Here is a 25,131-nt window from a genome sequence, read left to right on the forward strand (position 1 = left end):
TTCGCAGTGGGAAATAAAAGAAACAAAAATGATATTGTTTCAATTTTATTGAACGTTTGTTAAAACCGCTTGTAGCATAGAAAAATATATCGATTGATTTTATGGCGCCTGCAGACTTGCCTTCGGCAGAGCTATTCTAATAAATGCACTTTTTGTATACCCACAAATGTGTAACCGGGAATTTATCAGAGCTAGTCACTCTGTTACCCATTCTCTGGAATCTTACAGCTTTTCGATCAGGATCGACGATGCGCCACCTCCACCGTTGCAGATCGATGCACATCCAATCTGGCCTTGCTTGAGGGCGTGCGTAAGATGAGTTACCAACCGAGCACCAGACATTCCGATCGGGTGTCCCAATGAAACGGCCCCACCATGGATGTTCACCTTCTCCGGATCAATGTCCAACTTACGCTGGTTAGCAACAACGACGAGCGAAAATGCTTCATTGATTTCCCACATGGCCACATCCTCCTTGCGCACACCGGTCTGCTTCAAAAGTTTCGGCACGGCCAGTGCTGGTGCAATCGGGAAATCGATCGGATCCGTTTCCGCATCGGCAAATCCCACAATGCGGGCCAACGGTTTGCACTTGAATCGTTCTGCTGCCTCTGCGGTCATGAGGACAACGGCCGACGCCCCGTCGTTCAACGTGGAAGCATTTCCTGCCGTGACGGTGCCATTCTCGCGCTGGAACACCGTAGCTAGCTGGCCAAACTTATCGAAGTTCACCCTCTTGTACTCCTCGTCTTCTGCCACGACCGTGTCGGGCTTACCACGCTTTCCGGCGATACGTACGGGAGTGATTTCCGCATCAAACGCTTTCGAGCTCCATGCGGCAGCACTTCGTTTGTAGCTGTTGATGGCAAAATCGTCCTGATCCTTGCGCGTGATGCCCATCTGCTTAGCCGTGTTCTCCGCACAGTTACCCATATGGAACTTGTTGTACACGTCCGTAAGTCCATCGAATACGATGCCGTCGATCAGATTGACGCCTCCGTACGGGGTGCTGCCGCGCTTCAGATAGTACGGGACATTTGACATCGACTCCATGCCACCGGCGACGATCACCTCCTGCTGGCCGAGCATCAGTGTTTGCGCACCGAGCATGACACTCTTCATGCCGGACGAGCACACCTTGTTCACCGTCGTGCAGATGGTAGACTTTGGTAATCCGGCAAAGATGACCGCCTGGCGGGCCGGTGCTTGACCCAAACCTGCCGCATTCACATTGCCAATGTACACCTCCTGGACGTCCTCCTTGGCGATGCCAGCCTGCTTTACAGCCGATTCAACCGCGACCGCTCCGAGCTGGGTGGCCGACAGTGAGGAGAGACTGCTCTGGAAGCTTCCGATCGGTGTACGGGTGGCCGAAACAATCACCACCTCGTTCCGTTTGCCGGAGGTCGAGTATGCACGCACTCCGATGGTACGGCTGGCCAGCTAGAATCGAACGATCACAACAAACGCAGCGTAAGTGATTACATAAATGGCAAGTTGTTTTGCCTGCGAACATAAATTCGACGTAATTCTTTTACTCATAACCACCAATACTCTAGCAATCTTTTTTCTAGAACCGGTTTCTTGCATTTCTCTGTAGAAAAACTAACCTGAGCAAGTTTAAGGACCATTTTGAATCTTGAACTCGTGTTTAACGCTGCACACCAGAATAAAAACAGCAGACCTCGACTACGAACTCCGTATCACTGACCAGACCTGATAAGCTTAATTTGTAAGCACGTCCAAATCTACCTTTCAGCTCGATACTCAAGAATACGCTACACCAGTGATGTCAAACTCGTTTCACCTTGCGGGCCGCATTTCCTCCCAAAATAGGTTCGCGGGCCGCATTTTCTCCCAAAATAGGCTCGCGGGCCAAACCATATAATTGATTAGAGTGATGAAAATATGTTCTTATCAATGTGGTTTTATCTTAACAGTTTTACATTTTCACATTTTTTCATATTATATTACTTCTTATAAAATTTACCAATTTTGAGTAAAAGAGAGGGTTTGTTGCTCAATCGTTTTAACGAATTCAAATCAAGTTTATTGAAATATATGTTGCAGTTCAACACTATTGTGTATTTTGGTAAAGATTTTAGAAAAGTAAAGGTATATAATTACAATAGCTAACTTATTGCTCCGCATTTGTTATCTTCTTTCTTTCGATGTAATGTTTCAAAGGGGTCGCGGGCCGCACCCAATGTTCTTGCGGGCCACATGTGGCCCGCGGGCCGCATGTTTGACATCCCTGCGCTACACGATAGTGTTGCCAAGTCGACAACAGAACATGTGAATTGTAAGGGAAAGTGAGGCAAGATGCCCAGTTGGGGTAAAATGCACCGGCATGGTTTTAGCTGTATTGGGCCAAAGAAAACTGTCTGTCTCAGCACGGGCTTCGATCGAATCGATTCGATCGGATTTACTCGATCCAGTGGCTTTACCAATGCCACCATTGCAATGCATTGGTGACCAGTGTGATAAGGCCATTAAGGGGGGATATTTTGCCTCACTTTACCCTAAATGCATGTAGTGGTTGAAATGACTTCTATCCGTGGATTGATGAAGTAATACAGCTGTCTCTTTTTAATCAAATTTGATAGAGGGGTTAATTTAAAAAAATCCAGAGTATGTTTAATTGAGTTGAATTAAATCGAACGAAATATTTTCTTTCAACTTTCATCAGCGTCGGTGTTGAAGCAAAACTGTACTGCTTTGAACGATTTTTGTTCTTTACCAACGAAATCAATAGCGTCATGTAAGTGTTCAGTTTGCATAATTCATTATTTAGTTAAATAGATTATTTGTGATTTGGTTTCTGACATAAAAAGACAAATTTGCTAGTCGGCATCAGTTTATCGAATTTATTAAACCTTTTGCAGGTAATCAAACCAAACGTGGTGAGAAATAGTTACAATTATTTTGAATATAGGTGTTGGAATATGCGAGATAATCATTCTAAATGCATTTTTGTATAATCTGTCTAATACATAGTCTTGCAAAACGGGACTTGGCATATGACATTTTATTCCTAAACACTTTAAATGCTATTTTATCTGCAAATGAAATTTAGATTATCTGTTGAACTGGACATACAATGTTTCACACTAGGGAAAATGATTTAGTTTACTTCTTTCTTCCACCACGCTCCTTCAGCTGCAAAGCCACAGTGACGCCATTCATAAGATTATAATAGGCAATGGTGTTGTTATCTTTGAAAAACATCCCCTGCAAAGAAAGGAAAGAAATTTCAAAAAAAGTATTAAAATTATGCTATATGCCATAAAGTAAACTTAAAACTTACATCATAAAAAATCTTCTGCTTCGCCGGAGGCATTCCAGTCTCCGTTTGCACTTTCGCCTTCACCGAGCTAATAGTGTCGGAAAAGTTGACCGTCAAAGACAGTACCTGTCCACTAAGTTTCCAATCGTTCTTTTCGGTCATACTAGGACACTGCACCTGAATAGTGATCGGGCCAATAGCACCGTGTCGCTGCATAAACACACTCTCCTCGATAAGGTTATCCTCCGTACGCGATTTCTTGCTCGGTGGTTCGTCGAGCCCTTGCATGTCGTGTCCAGACATTTGCTGGGGATCGGCTACTACTGGGGCGGCACCGGGTGTCATCTGTGGTGCTTGGTGGGGCGCCAACGGTGGGACATAAGCACCCACCGCAAAGGGCGGCGGTCCCATTGCCATCATCATCATCGGAGGAACCGGCGGCGGGACGGCATGTTGCTGAAGTTGTGGCATTGCCTTTTGGGCCTGCATCTGAGCAAGCTGTTGCTGCTGCTGTTGCTGTTGTAAAAGCTGCGAAGACTGTGATTGCTGAGATGCGTGTTGTTGATGCTGTTGTTGGTGCTGATGATGATGCTGCTGGTGCTGTTGATGCTGCTGATGCTGCTGCTGATGGTGTTGCTGATGTTGTTGATGTTGTTGTTGCTGTTGCTGATGCTGTTGGTGCTGTTGCTGCTGCGAATTCTTCGGAGGTGCAGCCACCGATCCCGGAATTGGCTTCGGTCCAATCTTCTCCTTTTCCTCGTCCGGTATCAGCCCCTTTACCTTATGGATCTGATGAATCTGTGCTTCCAACGTAATGTTAGCGCGCGCTGCACGCGTGGCCGCTTCCACACTCGACGTATGTCCATCCCAGGTGACCCGATCATCCTTCCGGGGCTCCTCTTCGCCCAGTTTTTTACCGATCGCTGCCTCCTCATCACCAACGCCGAAAATATCCGTACGCCGTTCCGCCAACTGCTTAAGACTTGCCTCAATGGCCGTCCCCGGTGCGTACACATTATCTTGGGCCAGCTTATCGATGTGTTTGTCGCGCTGTTCGACCCAGCGCGGGTCAAGCAGTCCGATGCGCATATGTTCCGCTACCTTTGCCGCGGGAATCTTCTCGCCGGTGATGGGCGAGATGAGATAGTCATCCACCGCAGCCGCCACCGGTTTCTGAGCTTTTTGTGCCTGCTTCGGATCGTACTTCTTCACAATAACCTTATCGTGCATCGGCGGTGCAACAGGGGCCGCAAGGGATTTCTGGCGAGGATCGGCCTCCTCTTCGCCGGAACTAGACGATTCGTCCATGTCCTGCACCTGCGTGTTGTCCTTTTGTGATCCTTTGCCAACCAAATTTTCCATCTGCGACAATTTCACCTGTTCGTTGTCGTTAGCACGGACCCGCTCGTCACCACTATCGTCGTTGTCCGATTCGATCTGCATCTCGATGTCATGATCTTCCTCGTTCAAACGTTCCTCCATCAGTACTCGCGCCCCGACCTCGTCCGGAGTGGTCGGCGGTGGGAAGTTACCCGATTCGTATGGCTGGTAGTCTACCACCTCCACCACGACGAAATCATGCCAGTCGATTTGCGCGTATGCAATACGCTCACGTTCCACTTTTTCCTCCTCGCGCCGGCTCTGCATCTCCTGGTACTTCATCCAGTTGGCCCGATACTTTACTTGCTCCAATACCACGTTCATGCTACTCTTTCCGGAGGTACTTTCAATCTTCAACTTGTTCATCAGATCCTTCGGTGGCACCAAAATTTTGGTGTACTGCTCGAGCAGCTTCGTAAAGTACTGAAACAGTGAATGTTGTGGTCGAAGAAAGTCAAACTGGCAGTTCCGCTGCTCGCGATTCATCAGGTTGGTCAAAAATAGTCGCCCATTACGGGCGACAAACTGCGCCGTCAGCTTAACAATATCCAAGTCCAGGGCCGAAATTGAGGGTGGGTCAGCAATGAATTCGAACTCGGGTGGTGGATCTTTAGGAACGAACTGCTGCTCGGTGACCGCTTTCAGCAGCTCCTGTTGCTTCTGTTGTGTCGCCGTTGTTACCTGCAACTTTTGCAACCCCGCCGACACAGCGGATGCGGCTGGGCCATCCGTGCGACCCTCGCGGATTTCTTGCACCTTGTGCTGATAGTACGCATGGTACGGATCACCAGGGCTGAGGAAATTGAACTTCGGATTGCCGAGCTCGTTCTGACGGATACGGCTCTCGAACTCTGGACCATTGCGGGCCACGAAGCTTGCCGTCTTATCGACGATATCTGCAAACAATCAATTGAAATGTGCAAATGTTATGTTTACGGGCCTTCGCGTTGTAGCGAGTAATCGTACTTACTTCGCACTTCCGGGGGTGGGTAAATAATGCCTACTATGGGACCAGAGAGAGTTGGAGCTGGTTTATCCACGTCCAGCTCTTTTTCGGATCCATTATTTTGTACATCAGCCATAATCTGAACTATTTTTCACCGATACAATCAGCAAAGGATACCGCAAAAACCAAGCGCCACTCAACAGCAAACGTCAAACCTAAACTCAATGGCAGTGTTGCCAGAAAAAGTTTTGTAATTTTTGTTGGTTAAGTCGGGGTCTACTAAACATGCCCTAATTGATAAATTGAACAGTTTATATGAGGTTTTCAGTTTCATGTTTAGAGTGTTTTGAAAACAGACTCAATATATCGTGTTGGTTAAACGAAAAATCTTTATTGAATGTGAGATTTCAATATGTTACGAACTAAATTTTCGTAATGTAATTCTTTTGTGTAGCAGAAGGAATTCTAGCAGACCCTGGCCTAATCAACCTGAACGTCATTGTTCAAAACTTTTTCAAGGATCTTCCGAATCGCGATTCGGCCAACACTAGCAGAATCCAAACATTCGTACAGAAATCATATCAAATGTATAATTCGATCGAAAAAAGTGTTTATGGTGTAGAATAAACATAATGAATCTATTGAACTTCTCCCAAACACCCGCTTCCTATAAATAACCTTATTTTCAAAGTATTCGCAAGCTGATTTCATGCGCGCTAAAATCGATGATGTAAAAATATTAGTGAAGCCATCGATATACATATTGTACAAGTTTAATGGTGAATCATCTGTTCAGAGATTAAGTAAAAGTATCAACAAATCATAGTGTGCTTCGTGGAATCCCCGCGAAGTTGTTGATCGCGGAAAAAATCCCCTCATATTGTGAACTTTCCAAACCTCTTCATCGAGTTTGGAGAGAGCTGACGAAGCGGACGGTAGCAGTGGTTCGATTGATTCGTCTTCCGAAAGAAAAAAAAAACCCAGAATAGCACATAAATCAAACATAAGCGCACAAACATGGCCGAGATGTACGCCGAAACAAATCGATTGTTCAGCTTTCGTAATTGGCCGATCGGGGCAGATGCAAGCGCCACGGTGGCACTTACACGTGATTTAGCTAAAGCTGGGTTCTTTGCGACTGAACCGGGAGTAGCGAAATGTTACTTTTGTGGCGTAGTACTACAGCTTGGCACCGATTTAATCGATGTGAGTATTGTGAGCTCGTTTTGCAAAGTTAAAGAAGAGTGTTAAATGTTCTGATTTATAACGCTTCCTATCTATTCTAGGTTCAGGAATCACACAGAATGCTCAGTCCTGCATGCATATTTATATTATATCCGGAACGTACCGATAATTGTCGCATCTTGGAAGGCAATGAAGTGAAAGATGAGCGGCTACGATTGGCCTCCTTCGTCCACTGGCCTGTGTCGTTCATCAGCAAAGAATCGTTGGCGAAATCAGGCTTTTACTACACCCACCAATCGGATGAGGTTCAGTGTGCATACTGTGCCGGTGTGATCGGACGTTGGGAGGAAGGAGATGATCCGTTTGTCGAACACGAAAAGTTTTTTCCCATGTGTCAAAAGGTGCTAGAGAATGCTATCAGATCCGATCCATTGCCGGATCCATCCATTGGCATCCAGCCTGTACAATTGCCGCACATGCCCGAGCTAAGCACGCTAGATGCTCGTATTAGGACGTTTAAACGCTGGACTATGGGACACGTGCAGGATCCGGCACGGCTTGCGCAGGCAGGATTTTACTATCTCGGTATTGCGGATGAAGTACGTTGTTTCCATTGTGATGGTGGGTTACGCTTCTGGTTGGTCGATGATGATCCCTGGTTCGAACACGCACGGTGCTTTCCAAAGTGTCAGTTCGTGCAACTAGTCAAAGGGCAACTGTTCATCGAGAACGTACAGTCACAAATCAGTCAGTCCTCGGCGATCCCCCAACAGCAGCAGCAGCATCTCGAGCAATCACAAAGCTCTTCAAACGGTCCTGTCGTTCCATCCATGACACTCGACGACGCTCTCACCACCGAACCGGTACAGATGGCTCTGCAGATGGGTCTTAATATGGGGCGCATTCGGGCGGCTACTAAACGTCGGTTAGACACGCTCGGTCAACCGTTCCTTCACTGTCACGAGCTCGTGGAAGCGGTACTAGACGATCAAATCGATGAGGAAGACTTACAACCCACTACCTCGTCCCGTATGGGACGTCGGATTGAAAATGAACTAACACAGTGGATAAGCACGGCAATAACGTCTTCTGTGGCAGCTGCCCAGCAGCAATCTAAACCTGGGATACCTCAATCCGACAATGTTCTTCCTAGACCCAAACCAACCGATCCCTGCGACAAGCAGGAAATTGAACCACGCTCAACCTCGAGCGTACCTGAGTGTCTTAACACCGTCACGGGAAAAAAGATGTCGGACGAGGCCACAATTCGCTTGGAGGAGGAAAATAAACGACTAAAAGATGCAAGAGAATGTAAAATTTGTATGTCGGACGAGGTAGGCGTTGTGTTTTGCCCTTGCGGTCATCTAGGTAAGTCAAGTAGGGCACCCTTTAAATAATATAAGGATTGTACTGATTTTTTTTTTCTATTCCTTCTTTTAGTATCCTGCGTACAGTGCGCTCCTGCTGTGGTAAAATGTCCTGTGTGTCGGGCGCTCATTAAAGGTCGGGTACGCACGTTCCTTTCGTAAACGTTGTACGTTGAGCCTCGTTCCCGAGACATCTGTAGATCCACCGACGAATATACTTCCGAGAAATGCAGCAGTCCCCCGTTGATCGTTCATAACACGACGAATCTCTGGACAGAGTTGACATATTTTTGTTGTTTCATTTCTATTTTAAAATAGAAAAGCTAGGATAAAATGAAAATCATATTTTCACCGACAAGACGGTTTGACATGCTTTGCTCAAAGTCAAAATCTTGCCTAGTCGCCTCGTGAACTATTGCGGACTAGAGGACTCCTTTTTATTTAACTGCGATATGAACTGTTCAAACATAACTTGGTATATTATTCCTATTTAAATACACATTAGAATACCTCGGCAAAATGGATTGAAGTTGAATAAAAACTGAAAAAAAGAACCAGATTATACATATATTTTTTTATTTCAGCTATACATCTCTATCGTTTTTTATATAAACAGGGCTTTAAGCTGAATTGTTTGATTTTTATCGAACCTTTAATAACCGTACGTTCTTTTTTAAAGTTGATAAAGTAGAATAGTTTGTGTTTCGTGTCTTTGTTCACCAACGCGAAGCCACACTTTTTCACATTGGCAACAAACTCATTAACGTTGTCAAAGCGAGAGGACACCTCGGCGATTTTCAGCAAACCTCTGTAAAAAAAAGTTATGTCATCAATTAGGACAACTCCGATGGAATATAAAACGCCGAATCAACTTACCCGACCTTCAGTACCCGATTCGCCTCCAAAAGAAAATCGACCAAGTTTGTACCCATCAGCGAAAGACAAAATACGACGACATTTACGTAATTACTCTCCAGTGGAGTATTGGCCATGTCACAAGCAATAACGCTGCTGTTGTGTGATACCAGATCAAGTGAATATGTCTGGTTCGGGATGGACTGTGCCAATCGCGCTTCGCCACAGCCAAAATCGGCGACGATTGTATCCTTTGGACTGAAATGTTAAATTGATACATGTGAAGAAAGATCTTAAACTGGGCCATTTTTTTGCGCAACTACATTCACGATCAATTGAAAAGATACTCACAGTTTTTTAATGCTCTTGATTATACGATCCAAGGGATTCATTGACCATTGCGCAATCTGATGCCGATATCCTTCATGATAGGCTGTGAACGAATCCGGATCTTCTTGGAAAAGCTTTTTAGCTTCTTCTCCTGTTGTTTTATACAACTGCTCGTTGATGAAACGAAATCTGGATCCTTTCAGGCGTGCAACTAGTTTGTTGCGTAAATCATGATCATCAGCTGCATTATCCTTCTTTTGAGTGTCAACTGAATTTTGGACGGTACTTACACCGTTTTGGTTATCAGTGTTCTTGACTTTCTCTTTTATGTCTTTCCTCGGTAAATTGCTACTTTCGTGATTTTTTGTGCTTTTCTTATTTCCGAAAGATTTTTTACCGTTATTTGCAGTACTAGCAGCATCGTTGTCAACGTTCTCTGTTTGCGGAGCTTTCCGCTTACGGCTTTTAGGATTGGTACCTTTCCCATTTGTTTCTGTTACAGCCGTATTTCCGTTCTTCGCCTTAACAGATCCTTCATCACCTTCGCTTCTAGTCTGTTTGGAAATTAGGACAGACCATCCTATCGGCATATTTTGTTTGTTTCCTTGTTTAGTAAATCCAGCATTATCTGTACTATTATCTCTCTGTTTTTTGTTATCCTAAACATAAAATATGTATGTTATTCCATGATATAAATGAACCAGAATCATACTCACATTTTTTCTGGAAAAACTAAAATTGGTCCCAATGCTCGGTAAATCATCTTCCCAATCACATTCGTTAAATATTTTGCTCATGGTTATTACTGCAGCTCGAGTAGCCGGGAATGAAAAAGCAAACTAAGCTCGGAAAATGATGTAAACAAACTGCACGTGCTGTTTTGTATGACAGAAGACCAAATGTCATTCGCAAGGGGGTAGGAATGTTGGCTTTTTATATTTACCAAAGAAAAGGTTTATTAAACATTGTATTAAAGAACGAATACTGAGTAAAGTGCCGAAATTGTCGTTGTCTAAATTAAACTTCAAGATAATCGATGAAATACTATTCAAACTTACAATGTACAATGTGTTTTAGTTTGAACTGTTTTTGAATCACCCTGTGCAATTTTGATTCTATCCATCACTTGAACAGTTTCAAATCTTTTCCAAATATAAACAGTTGTGTTAATCAGACATGTTCCTTGATTCACCTAATGTTTAAGTTTCCCTCATTTATGTAAGTTTAGAACAAATAAACAGAAATCCAACACTGTCGATTGAAGATCCCCGGATCCAGTTGTTACACCTTTCACGAAACTGGAACAGCTCAATAGAACCAAATTTGATTTTCGTCAACAATGTGCTTTACCTTATGGAGTAATCAAACGGGATACGATTCTGTGGATTTACTGGATAAGTAGTGTGGGCGCAAGATGTGATGTCCAATCGGATCGTAACGATGGTCTTTCATTCGAAGATTTCCAAAGGATATTAGGCTATTCGAGTCTTCAGATCCTCATTTCCTAAGTTACTTGAAGCAAGTATTGCTTCCTCCCAGCAACCTCTTACTTAACGCAACAGCAATCGAGATTTGAATGTTCGATGCCAACAGCTGAGAAAAATAAACAGCAGTAGTGATTAGATTATGATGATGCAAAATGTAAATAGTGTTCGTAAACATATGCGGAAGCAATGGCTTGGATATTAAGGTACGTATTATCTACAATTATTTCCCACAAAACAATATTAGTGGTAAAACAACATCGAAACAACTGAATCTCCATTAAATAACCGTACCGCAGTTGCTTTTTTCGGCCATTGCAGGTTCTCGACTTCTTCTTCTTCTACGTCTGCGAGCATTTACACTATTACGGTAATTGAATCCAGCTTCCTTGGCCTTCGCAAGCTAACCTGGTGATGTAGACCTCTAAGGGGTAAAGGGCCGGCAACTTAGGCCATATGTTGCAGTATCCGGCTCAGGACTTGAATCCAGCGGAAGTGCGTCGGTGAGTTATGTTTGAAGTAACGGTAGTTTATTTTGCTGTGCTACTTGTTCAAAGGGATTACTGATGCACATGAGATTTGAAAAACCTCTTGAATCATCTCCACGTATTTATTCAGAAAATGTTCATGCTTACGAAAGATCAAAGATTGTAAGGTTTGCAATCAAGTTACATGTAGAATGATGCAACAGTTTGAAATTAAATTAAGTTTATCGTTATTTATCGGTTGCTTCTGGTCGGCTTTCTAAACTAAGTGAAAATCTTGAGATCTGGTGTGGGAAGTGCACTACATGGACCAAGAGGATTAGTTCTGGACGGTAACAGGAATGCTGCGGATTGCATCTGCTGCACATCTGTCGAAGTGTCACACAAAATTCGAGCAATATTTGCTTTACGAATCTCCCGCAGCTGCCCGACCGTAAATCCGACAGCCGCTTGTCCATTTTCGTAGAAGTAACGATCCCCTCTACGTGTGCGCAGGAATTGTTCGGTTAAGATACATCGCATAACCAGTCCAGTTTGTGTTTCATCGATCTTCTTTTCGAATGCTAGGCCCACCGATAGATCAAGATCATCAACAGAATTGTAATAAATACTGAGAAGCTCCACAGCCTGTGATAACGAAAAAGCAAGCAATTATGATAAAGAGCTTGAAATAATATATTTCGTTAGCATCCATAATTTTTCTACTTACATTTGGAATCAGCGACAGGTTGTAATCTTCCCACGTTGAGGCGCGTTTTTTGTAACAGTAATTTGCGAAATCATTGTACCCTGGTAGACCATGATCGCGTCCACGCTGTATATCGAGAGCCTTTAGGTCGACGCCAAACATATTGTTGAATCTAAAGAGGAAATGCTTGGTCGCCGGGTCTAAGCTGGCATCGTTCAATCCCATCGGTTGTGTGGTCATTCCGCGCAAGAGATCGGGGTACCGATCCGATGTTTGCTCCAAGATTGTGGGGTTATTCGTGTGGTCGTTGATGTCAATCTTTGTCAACGATTTTCGACTTTCCTCGTAGAATCTAGAAGAATAGAAAAAATTGAGGCTTAAGGGTGTTTATCTGCAGATAACTTTTACGGAATCGAACTTACTTCAAAGTGCCTTGAATGGACGAGTGGAAAAATCGGAATGCGGCCGTTGTATGAGAATTAATGACCGATGGATTAACATTGGGATTGTAATCGTTGCTGAAACCAGTCGTCTGGTACTGGAGTCCAACACTCTGCATGTAGTTTTGGCCAAGTAGACCTGGAAGCCATTCGTAGTACACGATATGTTGATATTGAGCAATGTTGATGCGCCTAGCTACTTGGAACAATTTCTCATCATCCCAAGTTGGATTGAGTGTCTTCAATCTTCTTGCAATGCGATTATGTTCTCTCACAAAAGTGATATGTAACATAGCTAGGTGTGGGCTTTGGTTAGCTCGACCATCACCGGTACGGTAACATGATTCGGCTGGGGTGCGCAGGCTACAAGTGATGGAAGCGTTTGGATGCCTCGGAGGCCATTCCTGTCCAACGCGTTGTTCAACTTTATACAACCCCGAATCCAGCGTTCGCAGCTGATTGCATTCATTGGCACTATTACCGTACACTATGGATAGGTCCAGGAACGAGGTAACGGAGTTAATCTGTTCAGCCTGTGTACAGTTAGTATTTAGATCACAGGTAGTTGTTGTACGGACCATATTCAAACACTCTATTCCTCGGGCAGAGAAAACAGGATCCCGGTCTGACACTGGTATGGCAATACATCTTGATCCAAGATTTGGTTGGAGACGACCACTCGCGCAACATGTAACCGGATCGAAAACTGAAAAGACCATTTAATATAATTAACTGAAAATTCGTCATTCAGTCTCGAATCCGAGTAAAATACAGTTTTAGGGACAAATGACTTCTGAAATGATATGACTAAAAATTCGCCATTGAAGTGATAGTATTAACATGAGGATATCAGTATTACCTCCGCGTGCAAATGCCATATCGTGGGCCACAACCTGTCCAAACTGCATATTGACTAGAGCGAAATACGGACTGTTTTGTTCTTCCTCTTCGAACACTTCGACTGAAAGGAGCCGAGCATTCGGCAGGTCACTACCGTCTTGCGCTACTGGAGGGCTCGATTTTCCATCGCCGTAGTTCGCGGGTATAAGGCGGGAGAACGGTGTATTTACCGATCCCCATGTTGGATTTTGTATGTTGTTACAGGTTCCATCAAACGATCTGTAAGAAGAATTGGTGCACTGACTCTGGATCTCCTGGATTACCGTTACCACTAGCACGATAAGTATCCTGTAGGACTTCATTGACATCTTTTTCGAGCGAGACTAGTACTTAGACTGGCATGAAAATGGTTCCTATTTATACAGAGCGAATGGCGTTCGAAAGTTGTTTTGCTACATCATTGTCCAGGGTTTAAGTAAAGCATCTGTTTACTGTTTGCTTATTCTAGTAGCTTCTCGCAAGTTGAGAATGTTTATTTTTTCCATGTTATGTATTTGCCAGCAGAAACGGGGTCGTACTTGTCAAATTTTGGCGTGTGGCTTCCCGTCATGTGTTAACAGTCTGTTCAATCAAAACTGTTACATAAATTTTCCATTGTTTTTAGAATTCAACCCCAACGCTAGGTATGTACGATGTACCTCCACTTGCGGTCTAGGATTTTATTGGACGATTGGAAGTTGCTCGCAGCCGTGTGTCTCGTCGTTTGATATCGGTTTTGAGCCATTATGCTTTACAGATATACCGTAGGTATCGGTTTTCGAATACATGGAGATGTTACGCTGAGCCGTTGGGGATGTCCCACGACTTCTAGTATGCAAAATCACTGATTTCCCTGATAAGCGGCTCAGTTCACTGCATCTCAATTCAGTTATCGAAAACGTTGGTTACAAGCATAGCGTAAATCAATACACGCCGCGACTGACCCTCGGTGATAGCAGCTAGTTTTGGGTAAAAAACGCCCGTCAACAATGTGTGGGGGGAGGGGCCCTCAACGTCCAAGGGTCAAATGCGAAAGATTTAAACTTAAACAAACATTCTATAGAATTCATCAACATTCTTTAATGATCGACAGGGAATAAATTGGAACGGGGTCAGTTTCACAACAATGGGTAATTTTACTGTATGCTGTTAAATGTAATTCAATGAACCATAACGAAATAATGAAACTATTGTCCGGTATATAATCAGAGTCGAAGGTTAACGGAAGAAAAAAGTTTCATTGTCAATTAACTGGATACAACTATGTATTTGCATTAAAACAACAGGTTTTTTCACCAGGAAATATCCTGTTAGATGATGCCGTATACAGTTGGTCCCCGCAGTACGCGATACTCGATATACGCGAATTCGCAATACGCGATTTTTTAAAACTGACAGCTCGTAGCGTTGCTCGAGTTCTGATTAGTCAATTTTACTTTGTTTTGGTAGAATGAAGTTTTTAATATGCATTTTTTAACAGAGATATAACTATGCAATATAAAAAATGGAACACTTATTAGTTATTTGGATAAAAGATATGTTAAATAAGCGGTTCCCTCTCAGTGTCAACTCTTCAATATGAGTACTTCAATAAACGATATGGCAGAGGAAATCCGCAATACGCGAAAATTCGATATACGCTATTGCGTTCGGTCCCAAACATTCGCGTACTGCGGGGACCAACTGTATTTGAAAACCCTGCATACCATTCAAAATTAAAATCGTTATTCGTTCTTGTGGCACCCGGTGCAAATGAAGGTGCGATAATCCGACTACGATAACGATAATGGATGCTGGATGAAACAAAGGCTCCACAGACGAAAGGGCTTGACAGATCGAAGAGCGACAGATGTAGTACCGGTACGAACTGAACCACGTGCGGATCGATCAGACGAGTAGGAAACAAGTTAAGATAAATAAAGAAACATATTCAGTGAATTCAACTAACCAGCTTGGGTACAACAGTTCTAAAACAACGCACGTGTTCAAACGAGTACTTTAAGCGGATCTTGAAGTGGGAAGTTTAAATACCTAATTTTTAAATATTTTATTTATTAAATAAGCATTGTTAAAGAAAATTGGTAAATCAAACATCGAGGAATTCACCAGAAAATTTACTGATTGTAGGGAACAGCAATTGGTAACATTCAATTTGATGAAAAGTATGCAAAAAAGACGAAAATTTTTCATTTTTTACTATATTGCATTGGGGCCCCGTTCATTTTCCCTCTTAGGGTCTCCATAAGTGTAAACCCGCCACTGTGTATTCCCTTGCAGGACTGTGATCGATCTTGTTACCATATACTAGGGGCTCTGCTGCTATAATTCTACCCATCTGTTCTACCTTTTCTCACAAAGTTGTTGAGGTGATTTTCTTGAACCGGTGGTTCAACACGGGGAGGTGACACCGGGTTCTGAAAATAAGTTTATTTCTTATTATTCCATTCATCAGTAATTATCTGTCGCTCCACATGACTTGCTTTTACTTACTCCTCTCCCCCTCTGGCGGAACTTATATTCCGCTGTAACACTTTAACTTATGTTCCGCTATTGCCCGATTGAGACCCTAACTTTCCTATTTCTACTGTATCCCAGGATCCCAAGGGTCGAACGATCGTCCTCAAAAAAAGTTAAAAGTGTTTTTATGTTCTTAAAACAGTCGCTTTTTAATTTTTTTTCACCGATTCGTATTGTATTATTTTAATTACATAGCACGTAAGATTTCTGTCACGACTCTGAACATAAATAAAATACGTTTTACATTTTAAGATAGTGTTTTGAAATTAATCACAATATGTCTATCCATTTATTTCACTTGTGACACCTGTGAAGTTACGTGAAAACCTTCAGATCTGGTGTTGGTAGAGCATTACATGGACCAATTGGATTCGTTCTGGACGGTAACAGGAATCCCGCGGGTTGCATCTGCTGCACATCTGCCGAAGTGTCACACAAAATTCGGGCAATATTTGCTTTACGAATCTCCCGCAGCTGGACGGCCGTAAATCCGATAGCTGCTTGTCCATTTTCGTAGAAGTAACGATCACCTCGACGTGTGCGCAGGAATTGTTCGGTCAAGATACATCGCATGAGCATACCAGTCTGTGTTCCATCGATCTTCTTTTCGAATGCCAGGCCCACCGATAGATCAAGATCATCAACAGAATTGTAATAAATGCTGAGAAGCTGTGCCGCCTGCGAAAACAATTAAACGAATTTATAGGTTTGAAAAAACACGTTTCCACATAATTTGTATACTTACACCGGGAAGCAGCGACAGCTTGAAATCATCCCAATTTGTGGCGCGTGTTTTGTAACAGTAATTTGCGAAATCATTGTACCCTGGTAGACCATGATCGCGTCCACGCTGTATATCGAGTGCCTTTAGATCTATGCCAAACATATTGTTGAATCTAAAGAGGAAATGCTTGGTAGCAGGGTCTAAGCTGATGTCGTTCAATCCCATCGGTTGTGTGGTCATTCCGCGCAAGAGATCGGGATACCGATCCGATGTTTGCTCCAAGATTGTGGGGTTATTCGTGTGGTCGTTGATGTCAACCTTTGTCAACGATTTTCGACTTTCCTCGTAGAATCTAGAAGATCACGATAATTGAGGCTTAAGGGTTTTCATCTGCAGATAACTTTTACGAAATCGAACTTACTTCAAAATGCCTTGAATGGACGAGTGGAAAAATCGGAATGCGGCCGTTGTATGAGAATTAATGACCGATGGATTAACATTGGGATTGTAATCGTTGCTGAAACCAGTCGTCTGGTATTGGAGTCCAACATTCAACATGTAGTTTTGGCCAAGTAGACCTGGAAGCCATTCGTAGTACACGATATGTTGATATTGAGCAATGTTGATGCGCCTAGCTACTTGGAACAATTTCTCATCATCCCAAGTTGGATTGAGCGTCTTCAATCTTCTTGCAATGCGGTTGTGCTCTCTCACAAAAGTCACCTGCAACATGGCTAGGTGTGGGCTTTGGTTAGCTCGACCGTCGCCAGTAAGATAACATGCTTCATTCGGAGTTCGCAGGCTACAAGTGGTGGATGCACTTGGATGCCTCGGTGGCCATTCTTGTCCAACGCGTTGTTCAACTTTCATTAGCCCCGAATCTAGCGATCGCAGCTGAATGCTTTCATTAACACTGTTACCGTACACTACGGATAGGTCCAAGAACGAGGTAACGGAGTTAATCTGTTCAGCCTGTGTACAGTTAGTATTTAAATCGCAAGTAGTTATGGTTCGGACCATATTCAAACACTCTATTTCACGAGCAGAGAAAACAGGATCCCGGTCTGACACGGGTATGGCCATACATCTTGATCCGGGGTTTGGTTGTAATCGCCCGTTTGCGCAGCAGGTGATTGGATCACGAACTAAAAACAGAACGAAAAAAGTGATAGATACTTAGTATGTGATTCACAAACTGGTTAGAGTAAAAATTAACTTCATTGTGCGTTTAAATTCAGCAAGTATAATTTTTTGAAACAAATTTTTACCTCCGCGCGTGAGAGCCATGTCGTGGGCCACAATCTGTCCAAACTGCATATTCACCAGAGTGAAATCTGGAGAGTTCTGCACATCCTCTTCGAATACCTCGACTGAAAGTAGTCTGGCATTCGGGAGGTCAGTGCCGTCCTTCGCTACTGGAGGGCTCGATTTTCCATCGCCGTAGTTCGCGGGTATAAGGCGGGAGAACGGCGTATTCACCGTTCCCCATGTTGGATTTTGTATGTTGTTACAGGTTCCATCAAATGATCTGTAAAGAGAGTTGCACTGGCTTAGGACTTCCTTAAGCCCCGTTACCACGAGTAAGATGAGTATCCCGTTGGACTTCATCGTCTTGACTTTCGGAACAATTGTACAAGAATAAATTTAGACTGCCACAAAAATGATTATTTATACACCGCGAATGGCATTCGAGGGTTGTTTATCATCAACGTTGAATACCAGGAAACAGAATCTATTTGCTTATGCTTCTTATTGTATCTTTGTTTTCCTTTTTTACAGCACCTTCCTTTGAAGCAGTATATCTTTATATTTTCGCTCGCTCCACACTCTTGTATCACTTTGAGATACCATGCTCACTTGTTGACGTGATATATTTTGCATGTTTCGATGATAGGTGTTTTTCAGTGGTATTTTTGTTTGAACTATCGCTTTGCTTTACTGGTGTTGTTGGTAGTACTCGTCTTGTATCGCAGTTTGTTGCTAAACTTATCCCGGCCGATATACAAACTGATCAAACAACGAGCGACAGATCTGCAATTGTTGTTTTCATTTGAACTCTCAACGCTACCGAACGTTCCCGTCTTTTATACCGGGCCACAACGCTGTGGTAAATTGTGTTTTTCAAGCTTCAAGTTTTCAAGCGAAACCCCCAATCGATTGTTTTGATTGAAAATTCATTTTTATATTGAAGGAAGCGATTGGAAAAACGAAACGTTATTGAAATAGCTTATGCCAAGTGTAAAGTACCGTTTAACATGTTAAGCGCTATACCCAAATTGCACTGCTTTCCGTTCTGCCAGCGATTCGTAGAAATGCCGGCCTACCCAACGGGCTCTGTCGGTCCGAAAAGACCGACGCCGGCTTACGGGGAAGAACACTGTCGACCGCATGGGGCCGACGTAGCGCTTAACGTGTTAATGAATGTTTGGATTTGATAATCTTGGTCTTTTGAATGTCTTGGCATGGGTATTGCTCATTTAACATTTAACGTTGTACGTTATAATTTAGCTCGTGAGTTTGGCAACACACGAAAGGTTATTACGGCTCGAGAAGTGTTGTGCTAAGTGTGATAGAAGGGAATCACATTTTTCCGTTCATAGATGAATATATTTTTAATAGAACTACAAGTAACCTACATAATTACCGAGATTTTTGTATGCAGTTTGAAGTTCTGATTCTATTTAACAGAACTATGTAAGCCATGTATAAAAAATTTTTTTTGCTCTATTTTTTCCTTAGAGGAGTTTATGTAGACCTATCAAACTCATATGGTAACAATATTTTAGTTACTGAAGGTGAATGCTTTTTTCGCGTCCAAAACGCGGTTTCATAAGAAACCCCAGGCACCCCTAACAACTTGAAGCTCAATGTATGTGCAGTACGACTACGTTTGCATCTCTCCGTGATGGCCGTTTTTTTGTAGTATTCGTAAATTCTGGATTGTTTATTGATTCTGCGTTGCAGCTTTTGCAACATTTTGGCCTGAGGTGAAATACCGTCTGTTCAAACAAATAGGATGTCAGAAACGAAACTTGGTATTCAAGCAAATGGTGCAAAACACAGAACAACGGTACTTCAAATTCTGGAAAGATTGTGGATTTTTATAGACGCTTAGATATATAAAATTCGATTTATTTACCGTTGGGTAGATCCTAAGTATACTTTCCAAGCTTGTTTAGATGCCAACTGTTCGTGCCCTAAATCCTCTTAGTTGTGTTTAATGTTGAATGTTGTTCAAGAGGGTGAACGCATATGCTAGAGCAGGGGTTGGCAAAGTCTGGCCCGCAGACCAAATCCGGCCCGCCAACTGATTTTTTTTCCGGCACGTAAGAAAGTTTTAGTGCTTTATACAAAAAAAATATTTCAATCAATATTGGATTTGTTCACGATGTCAGGTTTAGTCTCAAAAAATGAAGATTAAGACTGTTGCACGAGATGTTCCTGTTATATGGTGGAAGACTGTAAAACTCAACTAAAATAAGAATGAAAATGTACAAAAAGCTAAACGGAAGATTTTGAAATAAGTAACCTTTACCAATTTTTATGTAACTTTACTGTTTAGAAAGTTGATACTCTATTCAAAAGGGTACTACTTTGAAAACATGATATCATATCCGGCTGGCGCTTTCGGTTTCCTTTAAATCATCTGGTCCTTTTTAGGAAATGTATCCCGAATCCTGTGCTATATACATTTGTTTATGTTTTATTTTTTTTAAAGCAATTTTAAAAGCATTCAATTTCCAAAAACGCACATCTAAAGCTGCTAATAGATGTGAAGCGATGCAATCTTGCGTACATCGCATTTCAGCCACGGGTCAGTGTACGCGGGGAACCTGGCGTTAGCAACAGCGCAGCCCATCGATCACCGTCGATCGGTGTCGTGTCCCACGCGCGCATTGCCCTGTGGCTTGTTAGAGTAGGACGGTTGGGCACGGGAGGGAAAGAGCCCAACCGAACTAGCCTTAAGTTGGGCGGTGTGATCCAAGGCCCCGATGGACCTTGGAGCGCATCGCCAAATCAGTTAGCTTAGCGTAATGAATAAAGGAAGATTTATCTAAAGAAACCCGGTCCGCTACATCTGGTGACAGCGGTGGGATACGAACCCACGCCATTTCTGACTGGTGCCTAAAACCACGACTACACGACTCCCTCCGAAACCCGGCCCCCTATAGATGGATGCAATATTTTAATGCAATGACATTTCTACCAAAAATAACAGTGAATGCAATATTTCGATGCTAAACCACCCCGTTTAGATCATTGCAATATTTTAATGAAAATAGAAATATTCCAATGACTGTCATTTAAGGTACAAATGTCAAGTTTTATTTCATTGCATTGAAATATTGCATTCGTCTATCAGCAGCTTAACCGTCACCCGTTCAACCATAGTTACCATAGTGACGTAGACGTTCAACCCGGGTAGTCCATACATTTTGTATGGGAGATTCCGTTTTTCTGTACTTCAAACTAAATAACTTTTTATCTAGACGTCGGATCGATTTGAAATTTTCAGTGAAGATACTTGAGGGTGTTTCCCAAAATATTGTATAACTTTTATAATTTTAAAAATTCATTAAGTATGTTAATTTGAGGTTCCAAAAAATTTCACCCGTCACATCTATGACCCAAACCTGTGTAGCTCCAACATTTTAGATAAGAGTTTGCATTTTCTGTATTTCAGTATAAATATCTTTGATCGTTGAAACTGAATTGCTTGAAATTTTCAGAAATTTATTCATTTTTTTTCCAAACATGTTTTAGAAATGTTAAATGTTCAAATAGGATTCTTTCATTCGGAAATATGAATTCTATAATTTAAACATTTATGCCTTACGTTTAGGTCTTAAAATCTTAATCTAATATTAAATAAAATTATGCTACACATCATTTTGTTCGGAAAATGTGCACCACAAACACGTTTATTAATCCGCTTCTATTCGACTATGTGTGTGATTCAAAGTACAACAAAAGCTAAGTAAAAGTGAGAGTTATGGAAAAACTCAAACCTTAGAATAGATAAAACCGAACAGACACATAGAAGAATTACTTGGAACAGCATTTCCGACGCAAAATGAATAAAATAACGGACAAAACTCTGTTCTCCTCTGAAGCATGAAGGTAAAGCATGACCATAACTAAATTGAACCAAGGAAAGCGCGCTACTGTGGCGCCTCTAGTGGCGTCAGCGAAAAACTAATATTTTTAGTAGTATTAGTAAAAAGTAACAATGAAGTTTTGAAAGTTTCAGACCTGTACTATTTTTTTTCGCGAATGCCGCACAATGGAAATTGAACGACCAAAAATGAATCCGCACTTTCCACGATACGGGCGCTAATGCAGGAACCAAAATACATGAATTTATGAGAACAGGGAACACGTAAACAGTTTTACGTGTTATAACTATTTTTGTAACAAACCTTATGTATAACTGTACCAAAGAAAAATATTAATCATTCTTGTATTTCGTTTTTTAGCACGTTGCGTACCAAGCGTTTTAGCACAATTTTTAGTACATTTTTTTTAATTACAATTTGTTTATAATATTTGTTATACCGATTGTTTTCGAAGGCCAAGCAAAAACTTGGCTTGCCAAAAAATTATATAAAATATTACAATAGTTTTTATGTTGCATTTTCATTTATTTATGGGTCAAAAACTTTTTAGTACTAGAACTGCTGTCACCCATATTTGGGTGACGCGGTACGGAACATGTTAATAGGTTCCCGATCTATTCAATTTGCTCAATTGCCTTGGTGCTCCAGTGATTTGTGCGGATTCATTTTTGGTCGTTCAATTCAAGTAGTTAAGTATCTAAGAGCAAAGATATCAGTACTAAAATACAGAAAAAGCAAAATTCTATGTAAAATATATGAACTACACAAGATAAATTGTTGTAGATGTGAAGGATTAATTTTTTTTGAACCTCAAATTAACATACTTAATGAATTTTTAAAATTGTAAAAGTTAAACGATGATTTGGGAAATACCCTCAAGTTTCTTCACTGGAAATTTCAAATCGATTCGACATCTCAATAAAAAGTTATTTAGTCTGAAGTACAGGAAAACGGAATCTCCCATACAAAATGTATGGACTACCCGGGTAAACGCAAATAAAAATTATTTACACTCTTTGGAATTTTTTTTTTCTTTAGCAAAACGATACAAAATGAGTTTTTCTAGGCATTCTAAAAGTTTCATGCCGATACGTCAATCAAATCAAGAGTTAAAACAAAACAAAATTCCCAAAACTACCTAGGTAGGCGATTGAACGGGTAACGTTTAATGCTGGATGGGTTCGGTGCGATACCGGAGGGTTGACATCCATTATTTGTTGGAACTCACTATTGTCGCACAGTAGACGCGCAATACTGGCTTTGCGGATCTCATTAAGCTGCGAAGGTGTGAATGCTCCCGGTGTGTTTCCATTTTCAAAGAAGAACGTTATGTGAAAATCTTGAGATCTGGTGTGGGAAGTGCACTACACGGGCCAATTTGATTCGTTCTGGACGGTAACAGGAATGCCGCGGATTGCATCTGCTGCACATCTGCCGAAGTGTCACACAAAATTCGGGCAATATTTGCTTTACGAATCTCCCGCAGCTGCACGGTCGTAAATCCGACAGCCGCTTGTCCATTTTCGTAGAAGTAACGATCTCCCCTACGTGTGCGTAAGAATTGTTCGGTCAAAATACATCTCATGACCTGTCCAGTTTGGGTTCCATCGATCTTCTTTTCGAATGCCAGGCCCACCGATAGATCAAGATCATCAACAGAATTGTAATAAATGCTGAGAAGCTGTGCCGCCTGCGAAAACAATTAAACGAATTTATGATAGGTTTGAAAAAACACGTTTCCACATAATTTGTATACTTACACCGGGAAGCAGCGACAGCTTGAAATCATCCCAATTTGTGGCGCGTGTTTTGTAACAGTAATTTGCGAAATCATTGTACCCTGGTAGACCATGATCGCGTCCACGCTGTATATCGAGTGCCTTTAGATCTATGCCAAACATATTGTTGAATCTAAAGAGGAAATGCTTGGTAGCAGGGTCTAAGCTGATGTCGTTCAATCCCATCGGTTGTGTGGTCATTCCGCGCAAGAGATCGGGGTACCGATCCGATGTTTGCTCCAAGATTGTGGGGTTATTCGTGTGGTCGTTAATGTCAACCTTTGTCAACGATTTTCGACTTTCCTCGTAGAATCTAGAAGATCACGATAATTGAGGCTTAAGGGTTTTTATCGGCAGATAACTTTTACGGAGTCGAACTTACTTCAAAATGCCTTGAATGGACGAGTGGAAAAATCGGAATGCGGCCGTTGTATGAGAATTAATGACCGATGGATTAACATTGGGATTGTAATCGTTGCTGAAACCAGTCGTCTGGTATTGGAGTCCAACATTCAACATGTAGTTTTGGCCAAGTAGACCTGGAAGCCATTCATAGTACACGATATGTTGATATTGAGCAATGTTGATGCGCCTAGCTACTTGGAACAATTTCTCATCATCCCAAGTTGGATTGAGCGTCTTCAATCTTCTTGCAATGCGGTTGTGCTCTCTCACAAAAGTCACCTGCAACATGGCCAGGTGTGGGCTTTGGTTAGCTCGACCGTCGCCAGTAAGATAACATGCTTCATTCGGAGTTCGCAGGCTACAAGTGGTGGATGCACTTGGATGCCTCGGTGGCCATTCCTGTCCAACGCGTTGTTCAACTTTTAATAGCCCCGAATCTAGCGATCGAAGCTGAATGCTTTCATTAGCACTGTTACCGTACACTACGGATAGGTCCAGGAACGAGGTAACGGAGTTAATCTGTTCAGCCTGTGTACAGTCAGGATTTAAATCGCAGGTATTTATCGATCGGATCATATTTAAACACTCTATTTCACGAGCAGAGAAAACAGGATCCCGGTCTGACACTGGTATGGCCATACATCTGTATCCAGGGTTTGGTTGTAATCGCCCGTTTGCGCAGCAGGGGCTTGTATCACTAGCTAAATACAGAACGAAAAGAGTGATAGGGAATTGGTATGTGATTCAAAAACTGGTTAGAGTAAAAATTAACTTCATTGTGCGTTTAAATTCAGCAAGTATAATTTTTCGAAACTTATTAGGTTTACCGCGGATTAGAGCCATGTCGTGGGCCACAATCTGTCCAAACTGCATATTCACCAGAGTGAAATCTGGAGAGTGTTGTACGTCCTCTTCGAACACTTCGACTGAAAGTAGTCGGGCATTCGGGAGGTCAGTGCCGTCCTTCGCTACTGGAGGGCTCGATTTTCCATCGCCGTAGTTCGCGGGTATAAGGCGGGAGAACGGCGTATTCACCGTTCCCCATGTTGGATTTTGTATGTTGTTGCAGGTTCCATTAAACGATCTGTAAGGAGAGCTAGTGCACTGGCTTAGGATCTCCTTAAGCCCCGTTATCACGAGTAAGATGAGTATCCCGTTGGACTCCATCGTCTTGACTTTTGGAACAATTGTACAAGAATAAATTTAGACTGGCACAAAAATGATTATTTATACACCGCGAATGGCATTCGAGGGTTGTTTATCAT

The 25,131-nt window shown here is 42.3% G+C and overlaps 7 protein-coding genes across 7 annotated transcripts; 1 reads left to right on the plus strand and 6 right to left on the minus strand.

Moving 5' to 3' along the window:
* Positions 1–38: 38 nt before the first annotated feature.
* Positions 39–1,739, minus strand: LOC131289858 (acetyl-CoA acetyltransferase, mitochondrial). The gene is made up of 2 exons (XM_058319194.1): positions 1,611–1,739; positions 39–1,443 (listed from the first exon to the last, which is right to left on the minus strand). Exons 1-2 carry the CDS (start codon positions 1,629–1,631, stop codon positions 223–225), a joined length of 1,242 nt encoding a protein of 413 aa, XP_058175177.1. The 5' UTR covers positions 1,632–1,739; the 3' UTR covers positions 39–222.
* A 1,109-nt stretch (positions 1,740–2,848) lies between these two features.
* LOC131284019 (splicing factor 3A subunit 1) lies at positions 2,849–5,803 on the minus strand. The gene is made up of 4 exons (XM_058312873.1): positions 5,637–5,803; positions 3,867–5,562; positions 3,308–3,731; positions 2,849–3,231 (listed from the first exon to the last, which is right to left on the minus strand). The coding sequence occupies exons 1-4, from the start codon at positions 5,746–5,748 to the stop codon at positions 3,130–3,132; spliced, it is 2,334 nt and encodes a 777-aa protein (XP_058168856.1). The 5' UTR covers positions 5,749–5,803; the 3' UTR covers positions 2,849–3,129.
* A 390-nt stretch (positions 5,804–6,193) lies between these two features.
* On the plus strand, positions 6,194–8,723 carry LOC131288786 (death-associated inhibitor of apoptosis 2). The gene is made up of 3 exons (XM_058317962.1): positions 6,194–6,818; positions 6,899–8,165; positions 8,238–8,723. The coding sequence occupies exons 1-3, from the start codon at positions 6,630–6,632 to the stop codon at positions 8,324–8,326; spliced, it is 1,545 nt and encodes a 514-aa protein (XP_058173945.1). The 5' UTR covers positions 6,194–6,629; the 3' UTR covers positions 8,327–8,723.
* Positions 8,706–10,146, minus strand: LOC131285710 (ribosomal RNA-processing protein 8). Its single transcript, XM_058314566.1, has 4 exons — positions 10,066–10,146; positions 9,371–10,008; positions 9,041–9,277; positions 8,706–8,972 (listed from the first exon to the last, which is right to left on the minus strand). Exons 1-4 carry the CDS (start codon positions 10,144–10,146, stop codon positions 8,759–8,761), a joined length of 1,170 nt encoding a protein of 389 aa, XP_058170549.1. The 3' UTR covers positions 8,706–8,758.
* A 1,436-nt stretch (positions 10,147–11,582) lies between these two features.
* Positions 11,583–13,654, minus strand: LOC131285711 (peroxidase-like). The gene is made up of 4 exons (XM_058314567.1): positions 13,306–13,654; positions 12,429–13,152; positions 12,028–12,358; positions 11,583–11,945 (listed from the first exon to the last, which is right to left on the minus strand). Exons 1-4 carry the CDS (start codon positions 13,652–13,654, stop codon positions 11,583–11,585), a joined length of 1,767 nt encoding a protein of 588 aa, XP_058170550.1.
* A 2,503-nt stretch (positions 13,655–16,157) lies between these two features.
* LOC131285712 (peroxidase-like) lies at positions 16,158–18,174 on the minus strand. The gene is made up of 4 exons (XM_058314569.1): positions 17,835–18,174; positions 16,988–17,711; positions 16,588–16,918; positions 16,158–16,520 (listed from the first exon to the last, which is right to left on the minus strand). The coding sequence occupies exons 1-4, from the start codon at positions 18,172–18,174 to the stop codon at positions 16,158–16,160; spliced, it is 1,758 nt and encodes a 585-aa protein (XP_058170552.1).
* A 4,836-nt stretch (positions 18,175–23,010) lies between these two features.
* On the minus strand, positions 23,011–25,033 carry LOC131285713 (peroxidase-like). Its single transcript, XM_058314570.1, has 4 exons — positions 24,681–25,033; positions 23,844–24,563; positions 23,444–23,774; positions 23,011–23,373 (listed from the first exon to the last, which is right to left on the minus strand). Exons 1-4 carry the CDS (start codon positions 25,031–25,033, stop codon positions 23,011–23,013), a joined length of 1,767 nt encoding a protein of 588 aa, XP_058170553.1.
* Positions 25,034–25,131: the final 98 nt, after the last annotated feature.

The sequence above is a fragment of the Anopheles ziemanni genome, chromosome 3, assembly GCF_943734765.1.
Source record: "Anopheles ziemanni chromosome 3, idAnoZiCoDA_A2_x.2, whole genome shotgun sequence".
NCBI lineage: Eukaryota > Metazoa > Arthropoda > Insecta > Diptera > Culicidae > Anopheles > Anopheles ziemanni.

What these genes read in the sequence shown, in the direction of transcription:
- LOC131289858 (XM_058319194.1), bottom strand. Translation starts at nt 1,631, where the DNA reads ATGGTCCTTAAACTTGCTCAG. An exon ending in TGGTCCTTAAACTTGCTCAG is followed by an intron (nt 1,444 to 1,610) that starts GTTAGTTTTTCT and finishes GTTCGATTCTAG; the next exon opens with CTGGCCAGCCGTACCATCGG.
- LOC131284019 (XM_058312873.1), bottom strand. Translation starts at nt 5,748, where the DNA reads ATGGCTGATGTACAAAATAATGGATCCGAAAAAGAGCTGGACGTGGAT. An exon ending in CCCACCCCCGGAAGTGCGAA is followed by an intron (nt 5,563 to 5,636) that starts GTAAGTACGATT and finishes GATTGTTTGCAG; the next exon opens with ATATCGTCGATAAGACGGCA. An exon ending in CACCAGCAGCATCATCATCA is followed by an intron (nt 3,732 to 3,866) that starts GCACCAACAACA and finishes GCAACATGCCGT; the next exon opens with CCCGCCGCCGGTTCCTCCGA.
- LOC131288786 (XM_058317962.1), top strand. Translation starts at nt 6,630, where the DNA reads ATGGCCGAGATGTACGCCGAAACAAATCGATTGTTCAGCTTTCGTAAT. An exon ending in TTGGCACCGATTTAATCGAT is followed by an intron (nt 6,819 to 6,898) that starts GTGAGTATTGTG and finishes TATCTATTCTAG; the next exon opens with GTTCAGGAATCACACAGAAT. An exon ending in TTGCCCTTGCGGTCATCTAG is followed by an intron (nt 8,166 to 8,237) that starts GTAAGTCAAGTA and finishes TCCTTCTTTTAG; the next exon opens with TATCCTGCGTACAGTGCGCT.
- LOC131285710 (XM_058314566.1), bottom strand. Translation starts at nt 10,146, where the DNA reads ATGAGCAAAATATTTAACGAATGTGATTGGGAAGATGATTTACCGAGC. An exon ending in TTAGTTTTTCCAGAAAAAAT is followed by an intron (nt 10,009 to 10,065) that starts GTGAGTATGATT and finishes TTTTATGTTTAG; the next exon opens with GATAACAAAAAACAGAGAGA. An exon ending in AATCGGGTACTGAAGGTCGG is followed by an intron (nt 8,973 to 9,040) that starts GTAAGTTGATTC and finishes TTTTTTTTACAG; the next exon opens with AGGTTTGCTGAAAATCGCCG.
- LOC131285711 (XM_058314567.1), bottom strand. Translation starts at nt 13,654, where the DNA reads ATGTCAATGAAGTCCTACAGGATACTTATCGTGCTAGTGGTAACGGTA. An exon ending in TATGGCATTTGCACGCGGAG is followed by an intron (nt 13,153 to 13,305) that starts GTAATACTGATA and finishes TGGTCTTTTCAG; the next exon opens with TTTTCGATCCGGTTACATGT. An exon ending in ACCTGTCGCTGATTCCAAAT is followed by an intron (nt 11,946 to 12,027) that starts GTAAGTAGAAAA and finishes TCGTTATCACAG; the next exon opens with GCTGTGGAGCTTCTCAGTAT.
- LOC131285712 (XM_058314569.1), bottom strand. Translation starts at nt 18,174, where the DNA reads ATGAAGTCCAACGGGATACTCATCTTACTCGTGGTAACGGGGCTTAAG. An exon ending in CATGGCTCTCACGCGCGGAG is followed by an intron (nt 17,712 to 17,834) that starts GTAAAAATTTGT and finishes TTCTGTTTTTAG; the next exon opens with TTCGTGATCCAATCACCTGC. An exon ending in TCCATTCAAGGCATTTTGAA is followed by an intron (nt 16,919 to 16,987) that starts GTAAGTTCGATT and finishes GTGATCTTCTAG; the next exon opens with ATTCTACGAGGAAAGTCGAA.
- LOC131285713 (XM_058314570.1), bottom strand. Translation starts at nt 25,033, where the DNA reads ATGGAGTCCAACGGGATACTCATCTTACTCGTGATAACGGGGCTTAAG. An exon ending in ATCCGCGGTAAACCTAATAA is followed by an intron (nt 24,564 to 24,680) that starts GTTTCGAAAAAT and finishes GTATTTAGCTAG; the next exon opens with TGATACAAGCCCCTGCTGCG. An exon ending in AGCTGTCGCTGCTTCCCGGT is followed by an intron (nt 23,374 to 23,443) that starts GTAAGTATACAA and finishes TTGTTTTCGCAG; the next exon opens with GCGGCACAGCTTCTCAGCAT.